Here is a 17,748-nt window from a genome sequence, read left to right as displayed (position 1 = left end):
CGTTCCGCCCTTTCAAGCAATGCGGAAACATTTGCTATCAATCAAGCATCATCTTCGCCCCGTGCAACTCGCCTTCAGCGGTCTGTCTCTGCTTGCTTGTGTTTATGCTATCGTCTGCTGTCCCATGCGCCTGGGGCCCCGCTGCCCTTATTTGCAGACCGCTCGCGGCCAGTGCCCTCCGCAGATTCCACCGTCGCCTAATGTTTATGAGCGTCTGGGAGCCGCGCGGGCATCAGACGCCCGTTCTCCTTTACACAGCAACCGTTACTGTTTATTTTAGCCGTTCCGCCCTTTCAGGTGCCGAAGCGCTGCCACAATGTTGCTTTGCGTAAAAGCAAAACTTGGAAGCAGTGTTGCGTGTCCTTTGGCAGCTGGCTTCCTTCGTCGTCCACGCTGTTTAGTTGCAATCGATCCTTCTCGGGGTTGCGAGTACGGTCCCTTTGTTGTCCGCCATCTTGGCGAGAATGTATCCGCACGGCTGCCTCCCCGAAGTTCTTTTTCCTCTTGAATCCCGGGCGCGATGCACTTGATTTTCAGTATAGCTGCAGGGCATACATTTAAACGTCCATGTCTTCAGTTATAGAACGCATGTGTCATTTTTCAGGCATAATTTCCAGGATCAGTGCCGGATCAACAGCAGCTGCACACGAAGGCACGTCCTAGTCCATGGCTAGTTAGCCACGCCCCTTGGGTATTCAATATGTTAATGTTAAAGGTATTTGTACCGTGCACCGTCACCAACGGAATTGGTACCCAGGCGATCTGGCAGATCTGAAAACAAGAAGGCTGGGTGGGTTAGTTGGGTGAAGGAGTAGGAAAGTGAGAGACGTGATGCGCTGTTGGCAGCTTCAGTTCGGTTTTCACTGTGCGCTGAGCTTTGGTGTGAGTATCGGACTCACGCAAGACCTTGTGTGCTGTTGATGTGGTTTATTTGTTATTTGTTTGTTGTTGCAGTGTGATGAAGTGCCTGTGGTTTGCTGAACGAGAAGATGGTTGTGTGGATTTTCGTGTGAGTTAAGTATGCAGAGATTTGAGCATAGGATTAGTGGGTATATATTTTAGACCTTATAAATCCTGTTCTATGCATCCGGCTCTTCTATCGGTAGGCATATTTTCCACTTTTCTTTACTGGCTGTAAAATTTTTATGAGTGATGACGTGGCACATTCCCAGTTGTGTTGTTTTTGAGCTTAGTGTGATGGGAAGGGGCGTGTCTTGTCCTCCACTCTGGTATTGGTACTGTAAATGAGAAGTCACCCACTGCCTTGCTATCTTTTCCTCTCTGTTGTACATTGTTGCCTGTGTGTAGTATGTAGGCCAAGGTGTTATTGATAAATCGTCATTGCCCTTCCATCCCAATCTATCTGTGGTCCTTCTTTTGTATTGTCCTGTCATATCTATCTCTCAAGGTAAATTGATAAGCCGTCGATTGCTGTTCCTTGATTTCTGTTTGTGGGCATTGGATTCCCTGTATTTTAAAGTTTCATTCGTTTCGGTTTACCATAACCATTAGTTTAATTTAGATTTAAAGCTATTTAGTTTGGCATTCAATAAACATTGTCTCGTGTAATTTTTAAAGTTCAATTTTGTTCGATATTCAATAAACATTTTTGCATGTCATTTTTAAAGTTACATTTAGTTTGGTATTCAAATAACATTCTAGGAGCGCCCCTGTGTTCATGAGCCTTCTCCTGACACTCACTGGCTTGTGGCATCTCCTTCTCTCACGCTCCGCTTGCCTGCTGCGTGTCTTTCTCTGCGCGTCGGCTTTCGGAATGCCTTTTTCTGGACGCACACAGAGTCCCCTCTTTCTTGGTGCTCTGCCGCAGCTCCTGCTGCTGAGCACGGTTCACAGAGGCACCCAGACTGGAAATACTTACACAGCCCCCTGGCTACGGGCTGTGTAAGTCCCCTGGGACCTGGGAAGTTTACCGGCATCCTGGCTCCTCATCTGGCCTACCCACAGCTGCTTCCTCTGAAGCACGGTCCTCTGCTGGCTTCCTCCACACAGTCCTCCTTCTTGCTCACTGCTCTGCTGCACTGCTCTTCTTTTATACACATGCAGCCCCTTCACATGCTGCAGGTGTGGATCTCTAATGAGAATTCCCTGACCATAGTTAAAGGGACATGCCTGATCCTCGTAGCTCCCTGCAGGCATCGTCCTCTTCCCAGTACTAACATGGCGAATGGCTATGGTCTTCATTACTCTTAGTTGCTTCCTCTTCGTCTCGGTACAAAAGGGGTGAAAGGGTGTAGTCTTCATTGCTCTTAATTGTTTCTTCTTTGTCTCAGTACTGCCAGGTGTCATATACTTGGAAATGAGGAGGAACAGCTTTAAAATAGCCTATAAAGGTCAGGGAGGGTTGTGGTTGAGTCTCAACAGGATAAGGGGGATACCATGTCTCTCCTAAAGGTATCCCACTCCCAGTCCCCAAGGAACCTCCACTCAGGTGATCCTCCCTTGCTTCTCCAGGGTGTCCGGTCAAATGGTCGAAAATAAATGGTCGAATGACCATTTGATCGAATCAAAATGGTCGGAAAAAAAAAAGGTCAATTTATTTATTTATTTATTTATATTTTTTTTAAAGTTTTGGTTGCTTAAAAACATTTTTTAATAAAGAAAAAGGGGGGTTGGGGGGAACCCCCCCATAAAAAAAAAAAATATATATAATAATTCGACCTTTTTTTTTCGACCATTTTCCTTCGATCAAATGGTCATTCGACCATTTGGTTTTCGACCAAATGACTGGTAACCCTTCTCCAGCCCAAGGCCAGGATTCAAAAGCAATGTCCTTTCCCTGGCCACATGAGAAGAGGATCCAGGGGTCTTTGGAGTGAGAATACCCTCAGGTTTCTCACAACACCTAACCATTTTTGAAAACTTGTGAGCTCTGCCTCACTTCCCTGATGTCTCATATCCATCCATCAAATTTAACTGGGACCTTAATATTCTAACTTGCATCAACTGGGCAATGGTTTAATCAGTTTTGCTGATGTATCCCCCCAATGGGCAAATGTGCATTCCTGCTGATGGTTGCTTGCATGTCCACTCTTTCCCCTTCTGACATCCCCAGTAGCGCATCCATAATTTTCGAACTGGCAATGTCTGATGCCTTTACCCTGACTCTGAAATGGATATATGGATTATGGGGAGCCATGCGTTTGCAGACTCTTCTCCTGTGCCTGCTGCCCCTTCAATTGGGGTGCACCTGTGGTCCATTTCACTCCAGCTTCCATAAGAGATCTGTGGTCCAACTAGAATTAGGGGTTCACAGAGAGGACCTCCAGCTATTTTCTTCTTCTTGCTCCCCTCGAAATAGCATCACATCATGTTAACTATTTGCCTGGTTTCCTGAGTATCCCTTCCAGCAATCCTGACCTGCAGGGCCCCCTCTCAAGTGAAAATCCTGCCAGTATAGTTCTCCTTGGAGGGGAGAGTGTGTAGGGCTTTGTCAAGGTTTAGGAATCTGTACCATTCCTTTGACACTTTAGCTTTTGTACCGTAAGTCATCTTTGACTCCAGTTGGATTATTCCTATTTGGAAATTGATCGCTTCACTCCTCATATCATCCTTGTAGAAACATGCTTTAAAAAATCTTCATTTTCAAATGCAGCAGTTGTGCCAGATGTTTAATTGACTACTCATCTATTCCAAGCGTTTCCAGTGCAAACCATGCCTGCTTCAAATGCGTCCTCCAATATTAAGCAAATGGAAATCCTAGTAAAATAAAAAGAGTCCTTTACTCCCGCTCGTCTATCAGTCGAAAAGGGACATAAAGAACATCTTCGCTCCTATTATATTGCCATCATTTTAATGAATATTTATTCACCTTTTGGATGCCTGTTTCAGCTGCTTCCTTGGCTAAGGTTTCATTATCTTACATAACCTCTAAAGCACATCTAATTATGCCTGCACTATACCACTGTCTAGCCTTTACTTATATAATTACGTTAACACAAAGGTAGAAGTCTCTTTTAATTTCGCTTCAGGAAAATAACACGTCAAAGAAAACAGATGACCATTTTTTATTATAAACCACTTGCTGTACAAGAAATTCTAATCAGGTAGGTGGGATTGCAGTTTGCTCTCGAAGACCCAGTACTGAACACTCCTGGAAAGATTGTAAAGTGATTGTTTTAAACATTATTCATCACAACTACATCCTATATGTCACAGTCATTGGCACCTTTCATTGTATGAACCAAACAATAAAAATATTGTAATCTACATTAGCTTTCAGGACCAAATACCAAATAGGGGGCTTTTTACAGATCTGAAAAGCAATTAGGACGACAAGTCTTACTTAAAAAGAGTGTTTTCAATGCATTGAAATTGTAAATGTCAATCCAATCAGTGTATTAAAATATTAAAAGCCACAACTTTTACTTTTTCCTGATAGTACCACATGTTAAGTGCTCTTTCATTAAATAACTGATTTGTAGTTGTATTGACATTCACTGTGCACTATTTGTAGAAAAACATTGTGCTAGAAGTTTAAGGCAGATGCACAAATTCTTCTGAAGATCATACAACTTCTTTACTTTTCTTATAAGGATGCATCAATAAACCCAATCATTCCTTTTAGGTCGAGGGCAAGTGCTAAGATCTGGAAGAGGACAGAATGGCTTTCAACTTATTCTCGTGATGACTTTTTCAATACGTTAAAAATTGTTCATTTGCAGGTGAAAAGGCTCACAAAAATGTGAGGGATAAGAAATGTACTGGACATATTATCATTGGCAGAATATTTTCTTGTGTATAAAATGCTCAAATTGTGAATGTGATACTTTGCTCTGTATTTTACAAAATGCTTTTTTTCCCAGTTTGTAAGAGCTGCATTGTACAACACTTTGAAGAAAGCAATGACTGTCCTAGATGTGGAAATCAAGTGCATGAAACCAATCCATTAGAAATGCTAAGGTAAGGGATCAAACATTTAATGAAGCGTTAAAGCTCTTACGAATATTCACTCACATTCCCTTCTGCCTGAAAACCATAACACCTCTTTCTTTTTAAAGGTTAGAGATTGTTCATCTATTTGGATGCACTAAAATAACGCTTGTCCTTCCAGTGAGATGGCAAATACGTAGTCCAAAGTATCTGTGCTCCAAAATCTAGTATACAGTTCATGCACAAACACTAACTTCACGTTTGTTTGTTATTTAACTTACTTTTTGTTAATGTTACTTACAAACAGGAAACACTTCGTTTTTCATCATTTGTTAAAATCAACATATTGCAATTTCTTGTTTAAAATTATTAGCTGCAAAGGGATTTGACATGTAACATATCATTTGCTCGCGTACACAGCGATCCCTGTCTACTTCAATGTATATTGTGGAAATGTATTCTTAGTTAATGACAAAGTGTTCATGCTTTTTCTGTATTAAGCAGTGTGCATCAATTCCATCAAGTCGTTTAGTAACTTGTTTTACACTTAATAAAGTAGCCATAACAAAACAAAGAAGTACAACTGCTATTTAAGTGCTGCATATCCAAATCCATTCTGAAGTCCGTCCCGCTAATCTCTCACCTGCCCGTCAGCCCATCAACCATGTACAAAGGTCTTAAACTTGTGTGTGTAATCCTGTAAGGTATGTTGCCTATAGGGCTAGGTTGATGAAATGAGAGAGCGTCAAGTTTAATTTATACCCTCTTTCATTTTTGTAATTGTAGAGTTGTTAAAATGCTACAAATACTCATTGATCTGGCTGCTGTCACCTTATTTACAACTTTCCACCAATTGGTAATATTAAATATTAAGTCTAGGACTCTCTAGGATAATTATTTAGCTAAAAAGTATTTTTACAAAATGGGTTAAAATAAATTAAACAAATTGTTCTTTGCTAGTCTAATTCAAGCCTAATGCTTACCTATTTTACTTTCTTCTTTGATTCCGGAAAAGAAGATACGATTGCCTTCTCTACAACGCCTGGATCAGCGTTGTGTTCCGCTTTCATTTTAGCCTCCGGTTTATAGCCGGAATCATAACGTCATCACGTTGATTAACGTGATGACGTGAATGCGTAAAAAACGTCTGGTGGCCATTTTAGAACATCAGAGTTACCACGGTTTTTAGAGACGAATAATATGTATTCCTATGTACTTTAGGTTGCATGTTTGAAATAACGTGCTAACGTTATTAACTGTGTTGCAGCTGTTTGTGTTCCTCTTTATTGTTAACTAGTTTACAGAGTGTATTATATTTAGACTAAACAAGCCTGATTAATACATTGTGTAGTTCAAGATTTTTAGTGCATAATCTATTTTGGGTATATATGTTCAAAACTAAAGATAAGAATAAGCAGATTAGTGCTAATAGGAAAGGACAGAAGTAACATAAAGCTTAATTGTGAGCCTTAAGTTATTCATTCTTTTGCACACAGTTTTTCAAAACAATTATTGATAGATGTGATGCAGTAATGATTCAAAGCCAATATGCCATCTCATGTTTAAAATTGAGTCCAGATTGACATGTGTCCATAGTACAGATCCATTTGACTTCTCTTTTGCGTAGTAGCAATTCTCTGTTTCCTCCTCTTTCAGGTAAATCTACTTTCTCTAAACCTAGAAATGTGATGTCTTTAATGTGCATCGGTTGATGTTCTTGACAGAAGTGTGTAGCCAATGGTTATGTGGTTACTGTAAAATATGTCCACAAATATTAAATGGAGTCCAGCAACAAACCTCAGGACTCAGCCAACAGAACAACTGGCTATCCACTAGAGACAAAATCCTCCTAAAAACGGCTTCTCTAACCCACAAATCTCTCAACAATGCCGCCCGATCTATTTGATCAACAGATTCCATAGACAGGCATCCTCGAGACCCCTCAGAACTGCATACAAAGACTGCCTCCCTGTCCCAAATTTCAAACTTGCCACCTTAGGAGGTAACAGTTTTCCGGTAAAAGCAGCCAAACTGTGGAACTCCTTGCCTCCCAACCTTAGAGCAGACATGCCCTATCTGAAATTCTGATCCATGGTAGTTGCATGGCTGAAAACGAGGGACCACCAAGATAGCTAGGTGCCAAGGCTATCACTTAATGCTACCCGCACACTGTGCAACCTCGTGCGCCCATTCTGTACTCGTGTTTATATTGTGTATATTGCTTGTTCTCCTCATTATGCTCTGTATATACTTCCATTGCTAACATGTACAGTTTATATTTGTAACTAAGCTTCGCATATTCTTGTAAATGCTGCCCCTTGACACCCCCGGGTATATCTGCGCATTATAAATAATAAAACAACCAAACAAACAAACCTAATGGCAAAACTCAAAAAATCAGACAGTTTATAAACTGTAACAGTAAAATTATTATAAATGGCACAATTTGTGTCTGCGGCAAAATATACATAGGGAGTACCATTAGGGCAATGAAAACACGACTTATGGAACACCTAAGAGAAATAAAAAATGGTGAATTAAGATACCCATTGGCTACACACTTCTGTCAAGAACATCAATCGACGCAAATTAAAGACATCAAATTTCTAGGTTTAGAGAAAGTAGATTTACCTGAAAGAGGAGGAAACAGATAATTGTTACTATGCAGAAGAGAAGCCAAATGTATCTGTACTATGAATACATGTCAATCTGGACTCAATTTTGAACATGAGATGGCATATTGGCTTTGAATCATTACTGTATAAGAATTGCTAATTATTCCACAGAAACTACTACAGCACTTCTATCAATAATTGTTTTGAAAAACTCTTTGCAAAAGAATGAATAACTGAAGGCTCAAAATTAAGCTTTATGTTACTTCTGTCCTTTCCTATTAGCACTAATCTGCTTATTCGTATCTTTCGTTTAGAGCATATATACCCAAAGTAGATGATGCACTAAAAATCTTGAACTAGACAATGAATTAATCAGGCTTGTATAGTCTAAATATAATCCACGCTATAAACTAGTTAACAATAAAGAGAAACACAAACAGCTGCATCACAGTTAATAACCTTAGCACGTTATTTTAAATATGCAGCCTAAAGTATATAGGAATACATATTATTAGTCTCTAAAATCCGCGGTAACTCTGATGTTCTAAAATGGCCACCAGATGTTTTTTACGCATTCACGTAATCACGTTAATCAACGTGATGACATCATGATTCCGGCTTTAAAACCGGAAGCTAAAATGAAAGCAGAACACAACGCTGATCCAGGCATTGAAGAGAAGGCAATCAGATCTTCTCTTCCAAATTCAAAGGAGAAAGAATAAGAAAAATAGGTAAGCATTAGGCTTGAATTAGGCTAATAAAGAACAATTTGTTTAATTTGAACCCATTTTGTAAAAAATACTTTTTAGCTGAATAATTATCCTAGAGAGTCCTACACTTAATTCTTAATATTACCAATTGGTGGAAAGTTGTAAATAAGGTGACAGCAGCCAGATCAATGAGTATTTGTAGCATTTTAACAACGCTATAATTACAAAAATGAAAGAAGGTCTACATTTAACTTGACCCTCTCTCATTTCATCAATCTACCCCTATAGGCAACATACCTTACAGGATTACACACAGAAGTTTAATTTCTACATTGAAGACAATCCTCCAACTCTAAATAAGAAGTTAATAAAACCTATGGGTGAGTACACCTAAAACCTAAGAAAGGTTAAAATCTACCCCTTAAACCTTTCTACCTAATCTACATCTCTTTTAAAATTCTTCCTTTGTTCTTTTTTCACTTTTCAATTTTGTTGATGTCTATTGTACTTTTTACTTGCAGTATCTCTCCTGATGAACCATAGATTTAACTATGGGGAAACACGTGTTGAGAGAGAAAGTACAAATGTATGAAACAATAATAATCAATGAAATCAATGAGGATGAATGTATATCTGTATGAAAATTCAAGCGAACATGAAATGAATACAATAAGAAACGACTGGAAGAAAAAGGATATTGTATGAATACCAATACAATATACTAGGTGATAAATGGAATAAATTTGATCTAAACATCAAAAGTAAACACGTATGTGGTTCTTGGAATTACAATTGATTCAATTCAGTACTGAGAGTGCACAGTCAAAGTACCAAACAAAAACAATATTTTCTATTATTGCTACAGTCACAATAAGGGTACAAGACGTGCAGATCACAGTATAAACACAACACACTACCATACAGGAATTGCCCAGGGGAAAAGAAAAAAGCCAACAGTGACTGGAACCAACAAAAGAAAAACATGTGCAAAGGTCTGCCTCCTCCATATTTTCCTTCACTGATGAAACAATAAGTCTCTATCAGCCATTTAAAAAGATATCTTTTGGATTCTGACAAGTTATTGTGATAAATTTATTGAATGCTGCAATTTCTATCCGAAGTATATTTCTTTTTTTTAGTCAAAATCCTTTTATTGAAACACCAATACATTGAGTTCGGCAATGAACAAGTTAATGGCAAAATGGATTCCTTAAAACAGTACATCGGACAGCCGCCTCCTTGGCACCTGTCCCTTGGAACCCTGCCCGCCACTCATAAGGGTTCGTAAGGTTCAGCGTTTGACTCTGTTCATATTCAATTAATTCATCACAATGCATTAACATTTCATTTTAACATTTTTACAGTTCTTGGTATTAAAACGGATTCGTGGAAATCTGTTGGGGTATAGTATAGCCGCTATATCATCCATAGTGCATTTAATTGCAAGGGAGAGAAGAAAGAAAGAAAAAAAAGGTTTTTACAGTACAACTTTTCTCATATTCACCGTTAAGTTCACGTAAATTCAGTCCATGACATCCCCTTCTTCATTTTCCCTGGTTCCAGGTATTATCCTCCAAGGCCCTCTGGGATTTTTGTCCTAACTCCCCAATCAGTGGATCCTCCCTTTGTTCCCCCGATGTTCAGGGTTGAAGAAGGAATTTAGTCAATCTCGGTTGAAAGACCATGTGTTCTTTTTCCTCAACGTATTCAAGGAATGGGCCCCAGATATTCTGGAATTTGTTTGGTCGGTTTTCCACAGTAGCTGTTAATTTCTCTACTCCCAAAATATCCCAGACTTTAACCCACCAATGTGCAATGTGGGGGCCTTCACGCTCTTTCCAGAACCGGGTGCGCGTAAGGCGTGCCGCCATTAACAGTTGTGTGATTAGCCGCGCTCTGGAGCCCGATTGAGGGTAGGAGCCATCATCTGGGGTGTCACCCAATACCAATATCAGTGGGTCGAAGGGGAGAAGAATGCCGCAGATATCCTTAATTTTGGACCTGATCTCCAGCCAGAAGGATTGGATGATCGGGCAGTGCCAACACATGTGTCCCAAGTCCCCCTTAGCCCCACATCCATGCCAACAATTATCTGGGTAATCTGCGTTTATTGCATGCAGCCTCTGTGGCGTGAAATACCACCTGTAACACATTTTTAGTGCGCACTCTCTGGTGGTTGTGCATCTCAAGGACCTGTGTGCCCTATCCCATATTCTTCGCCATGATTCAGGGGCTATCTCCCTCCCTATATCCCTTTCCCATGCGGTCATGTAAGGCAATTGTTCTTCTTCTGGTACATGTTCTAGAAGGTGTTAGCAGGTTGCCACCTTGTGTGTTCGCTGCCCTTCTGCAACCGTCAGTTCTAGACCCATGGGTTGCCTAGAAGCCGCTTTCCTCACATTCGGGTTGGTGATTCAGTGTCTAAATTGTATGTATCAAAATCTCTCCGTCTCAGGGAGGCTAAATTTCTCTTTGCATTGCATAAACGTCAGGGGGACATTATCAGCATATAGCGCCTGTAGTCTCAGAGTTTCCCCTCCCGACCATTTGTGATAAGATGTGGGTTGGAGACCTGTGGTGAACATTGGGTTCTGCGTGATCAGGGTCAAGGGGCCCAGCCCCGGGGTTAATCCTCTTAGATTTAACTGCCTGTCCCAACATCGGAGCGTGGCATGCGTCTTTGGGAGAATGGATCCCCAGGATCCCAGAGCCTCGCGTGGTAGAAAGGGGAGGTGAGAAAGGGGCGCCCCGGCGGGCCTCTGTTCAATATCCTGCCATTTGGGGGGGTCTGCTTGGGTAGCCCAGCTCAGGATGGGAGCAATTTGTGTAGCTCTGTAGTACCTTAAGATCGATGGGAGTCCAAGGCCACCCATTTGCTTGCTTCTAGTGAGGTTCCGACGCTGGATTCTGGGAGTTTTGCTCTGCCAGATAAATCTGCCTATATCTTTCTGCAGGTTATGCAAGTCTCGCTCCGGGATGTGAATTGGGAGCGCCTGAAATGTGTAAAGCATACGGGGTAGTAGGGTCATCTTGATGGCAGTTACGCGGCCTAGCCATGATATCTCCTAAGGGGACCATTTTACTAAAGAGTCCTTAGCCTCTTTTAACAAAGAAGGGATATTGGTCCGTACCAATCCTGCGTATGTTGGGGTTAGGTGCACTCCCAGATACATTATTTTGGAGTTATCCCACCGGAGAGAGTAGGTGTCCTGTAGGACATTTAGTACCTCTGGCGTTTCCGAGAGGTTTAGGCCTTTAGATTTTGCCTTATTAATTGTGAGCCCGCTACCCTCGCAAACTTTCCCAACAATCTCATGAGCGGCGGGACCGAGGTCTGTGCCTCTCTTAAGAAACAAAGCACATCATCAGCGTATAACGCCACTTTGTGGGTTTGGGCTCCCACCTCGAACCCTTGAATTTCTGGGTTCAGGCAATATGCTGGGCTAGAGGTTCCATCGCTGAAGCGAAAACCAGAGGTGATGGGGGCAGCCCTGTCTGGTCTCTTTACCCAGTCTTATCTGAGGTGTCCATTGGGCGTTGACCCGTATTCGGGTCGTGGGGATCTGAAAGTTGGCCAGGACCAATCTAGAAAAATGTAGGCTAAAACCAAACCCCTCTAGGACTAGGCGCAGGTAATATCAAGACATGCTATCAAAGGCCCGGGTGGGCGTCTAGGGAGAGCAATGAAAGGGGGACAGGTGTAGAGGGGGCCAGGGCTATTAAGTCTATTGCCCTCCGGATGTTATCATGGGCCGATCTTCCTAAAATAAAGCCTGTCTGGTCCCTGTCTATTAATGTAGGTAGTAAATCTCCTAATCGGTGTGCTATGATTTTGCTAAACAGTTTGGCGTCCGTATTGAGCAAGGCTATGGGTCGGTAGGATGCACAGTCCGTTGGGTCTTTTCCGGGTTTTAGTATTAGAATTGTGGTAGATTCCGCCATGGATTGGGTGACCGAACCCGTTTCCCATAGGATGTTGAATAGTTTACTAAGATGTGGTATGAGTTCCTTCGCAAAAGTTTTATAGAATTTATTCGTGAATCCGTCCGGACCCGGAGCCTTGCCCAAAGGGAGAGTTTTGATGGTGTGTTCAACTTCTTCCAACACTATTGGGGCATCTAAGAGTTCTAAAGAGGATTGGGGGAGTTGTGGGATATGATATTAGATATGAATGCTTTAACCGCTTGCGGATCACCCTTGTGTGAGGTTGTATGTTCCCTGAAAAAATCTTCTATAATGTGGCATTTACCCTCCTCAGAGTATGTGTCTTTGCCAGATTTATCTCGTAGAAGGTCAATTCTGTTTTGTTTCATTTGTTTACCCAGTTTAGCGGGCAATAGTTTGTTAGCTTTGTTGCCTTTATTATATAAAAATTGTATTGTGCGCATCATGCTATATGCCGCCTTTCCCATATGATGCGCTTCCAGGGCTTTTTTCGCCACTCTCAGGTCCCTTAGTGAACGCCAGGAGGGCTTTTTCTTATGCGCCCCTTTAAGTCTGAGTACTTCCCCCTCCAGTTGCTCTCTCAGGAGTCTCCTGGCTCTCCCTCGTTGGGTTGCCTGTTCTATCAAATGGCCCCTGAGCACTGCCTTTCTCGCATCCCAAATCATTCCCCAGCTAACCTCTCCCGTGTCATTCTCGCTAAAGTATGCTTTGTTAGGGAGAATTCTCTGTTTAGGCTGAATTTCCTAACCTAGTGAGTCCCCCAGCAGCTTTGCTGGATTTTTGGGGTTTATTTCTTTCTCCTGCCAAGAGTGAGACTCTTTTACCCTCACTCTTGGGCATGATTTGAGTGTGTTTCTTTGAATCTAGATGTGTTTAATGGGCTATGGAGTCTTTTACTCCATAGGGCTTCATGTGTTTTTGTGATGTGTGTTACACAGCACCCTCAGTGCAGTAACACAGGGGTGTCATAGTGACCCCCCAGTATAGACTCCATACCCTGGGACTGACTACTGTCTCCCAGGGCATGTAAAGTCACCATTGACTTTACTAGTCTTAAATTCAGAACAGAACCAGTACAAACCATCATATTGTGGACGTACTGGCTGGGGCAATTCAATTGCCCCAGGGTCTGTTAGTCGAGGGGGCACGTCTCCGTCCCCCCTGATCGAGTTTTGGCTGGTGGCAATGGATACTACTTTTTATATTCAACCTCGAATATTTCTCTATGGGATTTTCCCATTGTTCCAGGCTACTATCTTTATTTATTTAATTACGGTAGCCTCGAACGTACCGCCGGTTTATTTAATTAATATTAATTCTCCGGTTGGTATTTTTTGCCAAAACTTGGTTCTAAAATGGCGTTTGTGTTCTCTTCTGTGACTCCAACCCGAGTCGAGCCCTTTGTTCCACTTTTTGGCAGGCTTCTCCACAGAAGCCCTCCAAAGTGGTGCCACTCTGTCTGGGGTACTTAGGAGGGGTGGAGGGGAATTTAGGCACCCTGGACTGAGTTGCCTAGGCAACTCAAGTCGCACTCCATCCTGATTGGCCCAAGTGGTAAGCCGGCCGGCTCACCACTTAGCATGTTTGAGTGACAGCTAGGCTGAGTGAATGGGGGTTTGCTGCATAAAAGCAGGGCTTTGGGGACTGGAACTTCAGAAGTCGCCACAGGACCTAAGAATCCGACGAGGGAGAAGCTGAGCTGACCTGCCACGACACCACCACCGGTGGAGCCCTGCTGGACCGTCTCACCACTTTTCCCAACGACAGAGGAGATCTCCCGCCGGAGAGTCTTCTTCCTTTGACTGGTGGGGACAACCAGTTTCACCGTCTTTTTGCCTTCCCGACGTACCTCGTGGCCGCCTTGCCTGTGCCAAGCACCCCGGCAACCGGGATACCACGTTTTACCACGACCGTGAAACAAAGGTACCACCTTTAACCGGAAAACTCCACGGCTGGTTTCATTCCTGGTAGTGCAACGACCTTCATCTTTCCTCCAACTCGAGATCTTCTCTTCCCCTGGACGACGACGCAACTTGCACCCACTACCAGGAACAACTGCCACCGCTGGAGGATCCTTCCCACTTGAGGTACCGTGTCCCGCCTGGCTTCCCTTGCTACCGACTGTACGGGGTAGATTTAGCCCCCGGCTTTCGAACCTGGGTTAGCCTGGGACGCCCTGGTTAAACTTTCCTAAACCTCTCTAAACTCTTTTTGAACCCTCTGCAAGTCTAGTGTAACTGTGTGATCTTGGGCGCATTTGTGCTCCGCTCTCTCTAAGAGTGGGCCCCGCCTTTGGACTTTGGCTCACCAGTGACTTTTTCTCTTCTGCCTTGCTAACAGTGTTCCTGAATCTTAGAGTGGTGTATCTTTCCATATTCTGCCTTTTTCCCTCCCTTTCTCACAAACTTATTGGAGTGCCATCTAGTTAAGCGCTCACCTCTGTATGAAAATAAGTGGTGTTTTACAGTGACTTATCTGATAAGGAAAAAGGGGTGTATATATTATAATAGTAACTGTGTTTAGACTAGTTTACAACAAGAGTGCTGGAGTGTTTCAAACAGTGGGCCTCATTACACGGTAGGCGGTACCGGTAAACCCTTACCGCCTTACTACGAGGTCCCTTTGCGGGACCCGACCTTAACGGCTGGTTTTACCAGCCGTTAAGGAACGGGCCCGCTAAGGGACCTTGGTGCTAATTACGGTACCGCAATTTGCGGTACCGTAATTAGCTCCTTCCCCATTCCCATTGAGCCCTATGGGGGCAAAAATGGGAATGGGGAAGTGCCTTGGTGAATGGGGAATTACCGCCCCCGCTCACCTTGGAGTAGGGCGGTAATCCCGCCATCCACCAAGGCGGACACGGTAAAATACTGGCGGCAACCATGGCGCTAATAGCACCATAGTTACCGCCTACCGTGTAATGAGGCCCTGTGTGTTTTTAAATAAATAATTATATACTTTGATACCAAAGCTCTGGTCAGTTGTTGTATCTGAGTGCCTATTGTGTATACTTTGCATACTGCCTAACTCTTCTTGAGGGAAGTCTGACTGCTCAGCCACAGCTACCAGGTAAATCTGGGTGGTACAGACTGCTACCAAGTGGGTTTACTGCCAACACCTGTAGTCTTAAATATTTTGCAGTGGTCCCTAAGGGAACTGCACAGGTTTCTGCCTAACATGCTTCAATGGTTTCGCTAATGTTTGCACGGGTCAGTGGGTCATCTAGCAGGAAGTCGTTTAGCTTCCAAGCGGGTTTCCTTGGTAGGGCCGCTCCAAAGGGGGCTATCGCCAATAGGACCGGAGAATGATCTTCAAGCGCTTCAGGGAGTATGTCCACCATTTGTACGTATTGGATCAGTGGGTCAGATATAAAAAACATGTCTAACCTTGAAAATCCCCCATGAACCGCCGAGAAATAGGTGTAATCTCTTTCTTCCGGATGGCAGTATCTCCATATCACAATCAGGGAGTGGTCTCTCAGTAGAGAAGTGAGGGCCTTAAAATTGTTTCTGTCATTATCTGTGGGGGGTATGGTTTTGTCAACTAGGGGGTTGACCACCGCGTTGAAGTCCCCCTCGCCCCCAGAATCACTTCTCCCTCAGCATGATCAGATATCGCGTTTGACAGTTTCAGGAAGAATTGGCATTGGTTGTTATTGGGGGCATAAATGGAGATCAGCGTGACCATACGGCCATCTAATATGGCGTTGATCAGCAGGAATCTCCCCTCTTCGTCTTGGACCACTCCCTGGGTTTTAAATGAGATCCCCTTGCGCACCAAGATGGCAACCCCTCGCTTTTTCGTCCCGCTAGAGGCAAAGAATTTGGTCGGGTAAAGGTTATCGCTGAGACGGAATTCATCAGCCAGTTGTAAATGGGTCTCCTGAAGAAATAGGAATGATGCATCCAGGGATTTTAATCTGTGGAAGAGGGCTTTGCGTTTCAGGGGGGAGTTTAATCCCTGGACATAAAGCGAGATGAATTTATAGCCAGGGGTTGCCATGGTGTATCTGTGAGCTATGCCTTTTGGGATTGCACTTCGCAGTGTAGCATGACTGAGTGTAGTGGTAAACCAAAGCATAATGACCCCTCATCAGTTGCCAGATAGGGGTAGACATAAAATACCTAAAAAAGGAATTGTAATAAAAGCAGGTCAACATTAATGAGCATGTTACCTTCCTTAAAAATTGCATTATCCATAGTCCCCATGGTAATTTAAACCTCGTACCACACATGTCGGGCGTCCATTCTGACGCCCAGATCTATTTTCAAACAGAATTTTCAGAACTTACAGAACTTTCGGAACTATCAAGCCCAAACTCAGGACAATTGAACCATGAACTCAGGTGGGGGGGGGGGAGGCACATCAACGCCCAAGAACATCTCAGTAAGTTATTGTGTTGTAGCAGCCTCCCTCCGTTGCTTCGGTTGCAAGCCGACCAGGGTCCCAGTGAGGAGTTCCTAGATATTCTTCCAAGACAACGCAAAGTGACCAATACTTCCAGGGTTCCCCTTTCTCCTGGGACCCGCGTCCTCGATTAAGGGTATCCTAAAGCCCAACCGGGGTCCTGAACAAGAAACCACTCTCCACTGAGTGCCTCATAGGCCCTTCGGGACTCCCATCCTTGTATCGTTCAAGTTACTGCCCAGCTTTCTCCCTCCTACGACGCTGGAGGTGAGGCCTTGCCAGGGAGTTCGGGTGTTTTCCCCGGGACTGGTTCACGGTCGTGGAGTGTTGCGGTCGACGTCGTGACCTTCCTCGCCTTGGTTTCGGAGGGATATGTAGAGCGGAGCCGTTCCCTTCCTGGAAGCATTGGTTGAGGGCGTCATTTTCCAGTGGGGTCTCGCCCATTATACCTCTCGCTTCCTCCTCTGAAGTGATCGTATGCTGTTGGTTATGAAGTTCAAAGATCAACTTACATGGGAATCCCCAACGGTAGCAGATTTTTCATTCTCAACCAGGTTGTCACTTTCTGTAGTTGCCGTTGGCGCGCTAGTGTGCAAGGGGCTAGGTCTTGGAACAATCGGATCTCCGTGCCCTGAAACCGTATAGTATCTGAGTCTCTGGCTGCAGCCAAGATTTCTTCCTTTTGGCGATAGAAGTGCACTCGGGTGAGTAAATCTGGGATTAGGTTTTTCTTCATCTGGGCCGATGAATACACCCGGTGTGTTCTATCCAGCTTAAGGTCCTCATTTGGAGGTAGTTCCAAAAGGGCTCTGAAGAATGTCTCCATGTAATCAGCAAGCTCCCGATCAGGTATCTTCCGGGGGACCCCACGCAGGTGCACATTGTTTCTCCTGGATCTATTTTCTAAGTCGGCTTGTTTAGCCCATAGCTCCTCAAGATGTTCCTCAATAGCTTTCACTCTACCCGTCAGCACTTCGCAGTCATGAGATTGGACACAGGTCACATTCTCCAAATCGCTGACTCTGGATTCTAGGCCCCCAAGGTGGGATGAAAGATCTGCCAGGGATTGGGCCAGGGAGTCTTTGGAGGTTTTAATCTCCTTTTTTATTTTTTGAGTGATGTCTTGTTTAAATGATTTGAACATTCCCTCCAGGTCCTCCCTGGATACCGCCATTCTAGGG

General features: G+C 43.5%; 1 protein-coding gene across 2 annotated transcripts in view; it reads left to right on the top strand.

Moving 5' to 3' along the window:
* The window catches only part of PCGF5 (polycomb group ring finger 5), a 1,257,849-nt gene that overhangs the window by 402,347 nt on the left and 837,754 nt on the right, over nt 1-17,748 (top strand). For both annotated transcript variants that reach the window (XM_069611309.1, XM_069611308.1), the window contains exon 3: nt 4,824-4,920. In XM_069611309.1, coding sequence (XP_069467410.1) covers nt 4,824-4,920 — 97 coding nt within the window. The remainder of the gene's footprint in view (nt 1-4,823; nt 4,921-17,748) is intronic.

Source organism: Ambystoma mexicanum, chromosome 8, assembly GCF_040938575.1.
Source record: "Ambystoma mexicanum isolate Mex_15411 chromosome 8, UKY_AmexF1_1, whole genome shotgun sequence".
Taxonomy (NCBI): Eukaryota; Metazoa; Chordata; class Amphibia; order Caudata; family Ambystomatidae; genus Ambystoma; species Ambystoma mexicanum.
The sequence above is the reverse complement of the archived record's forward strand: the minus strand, read 5'-3'. Positions and strand labels throughout refer to the sequence as shown.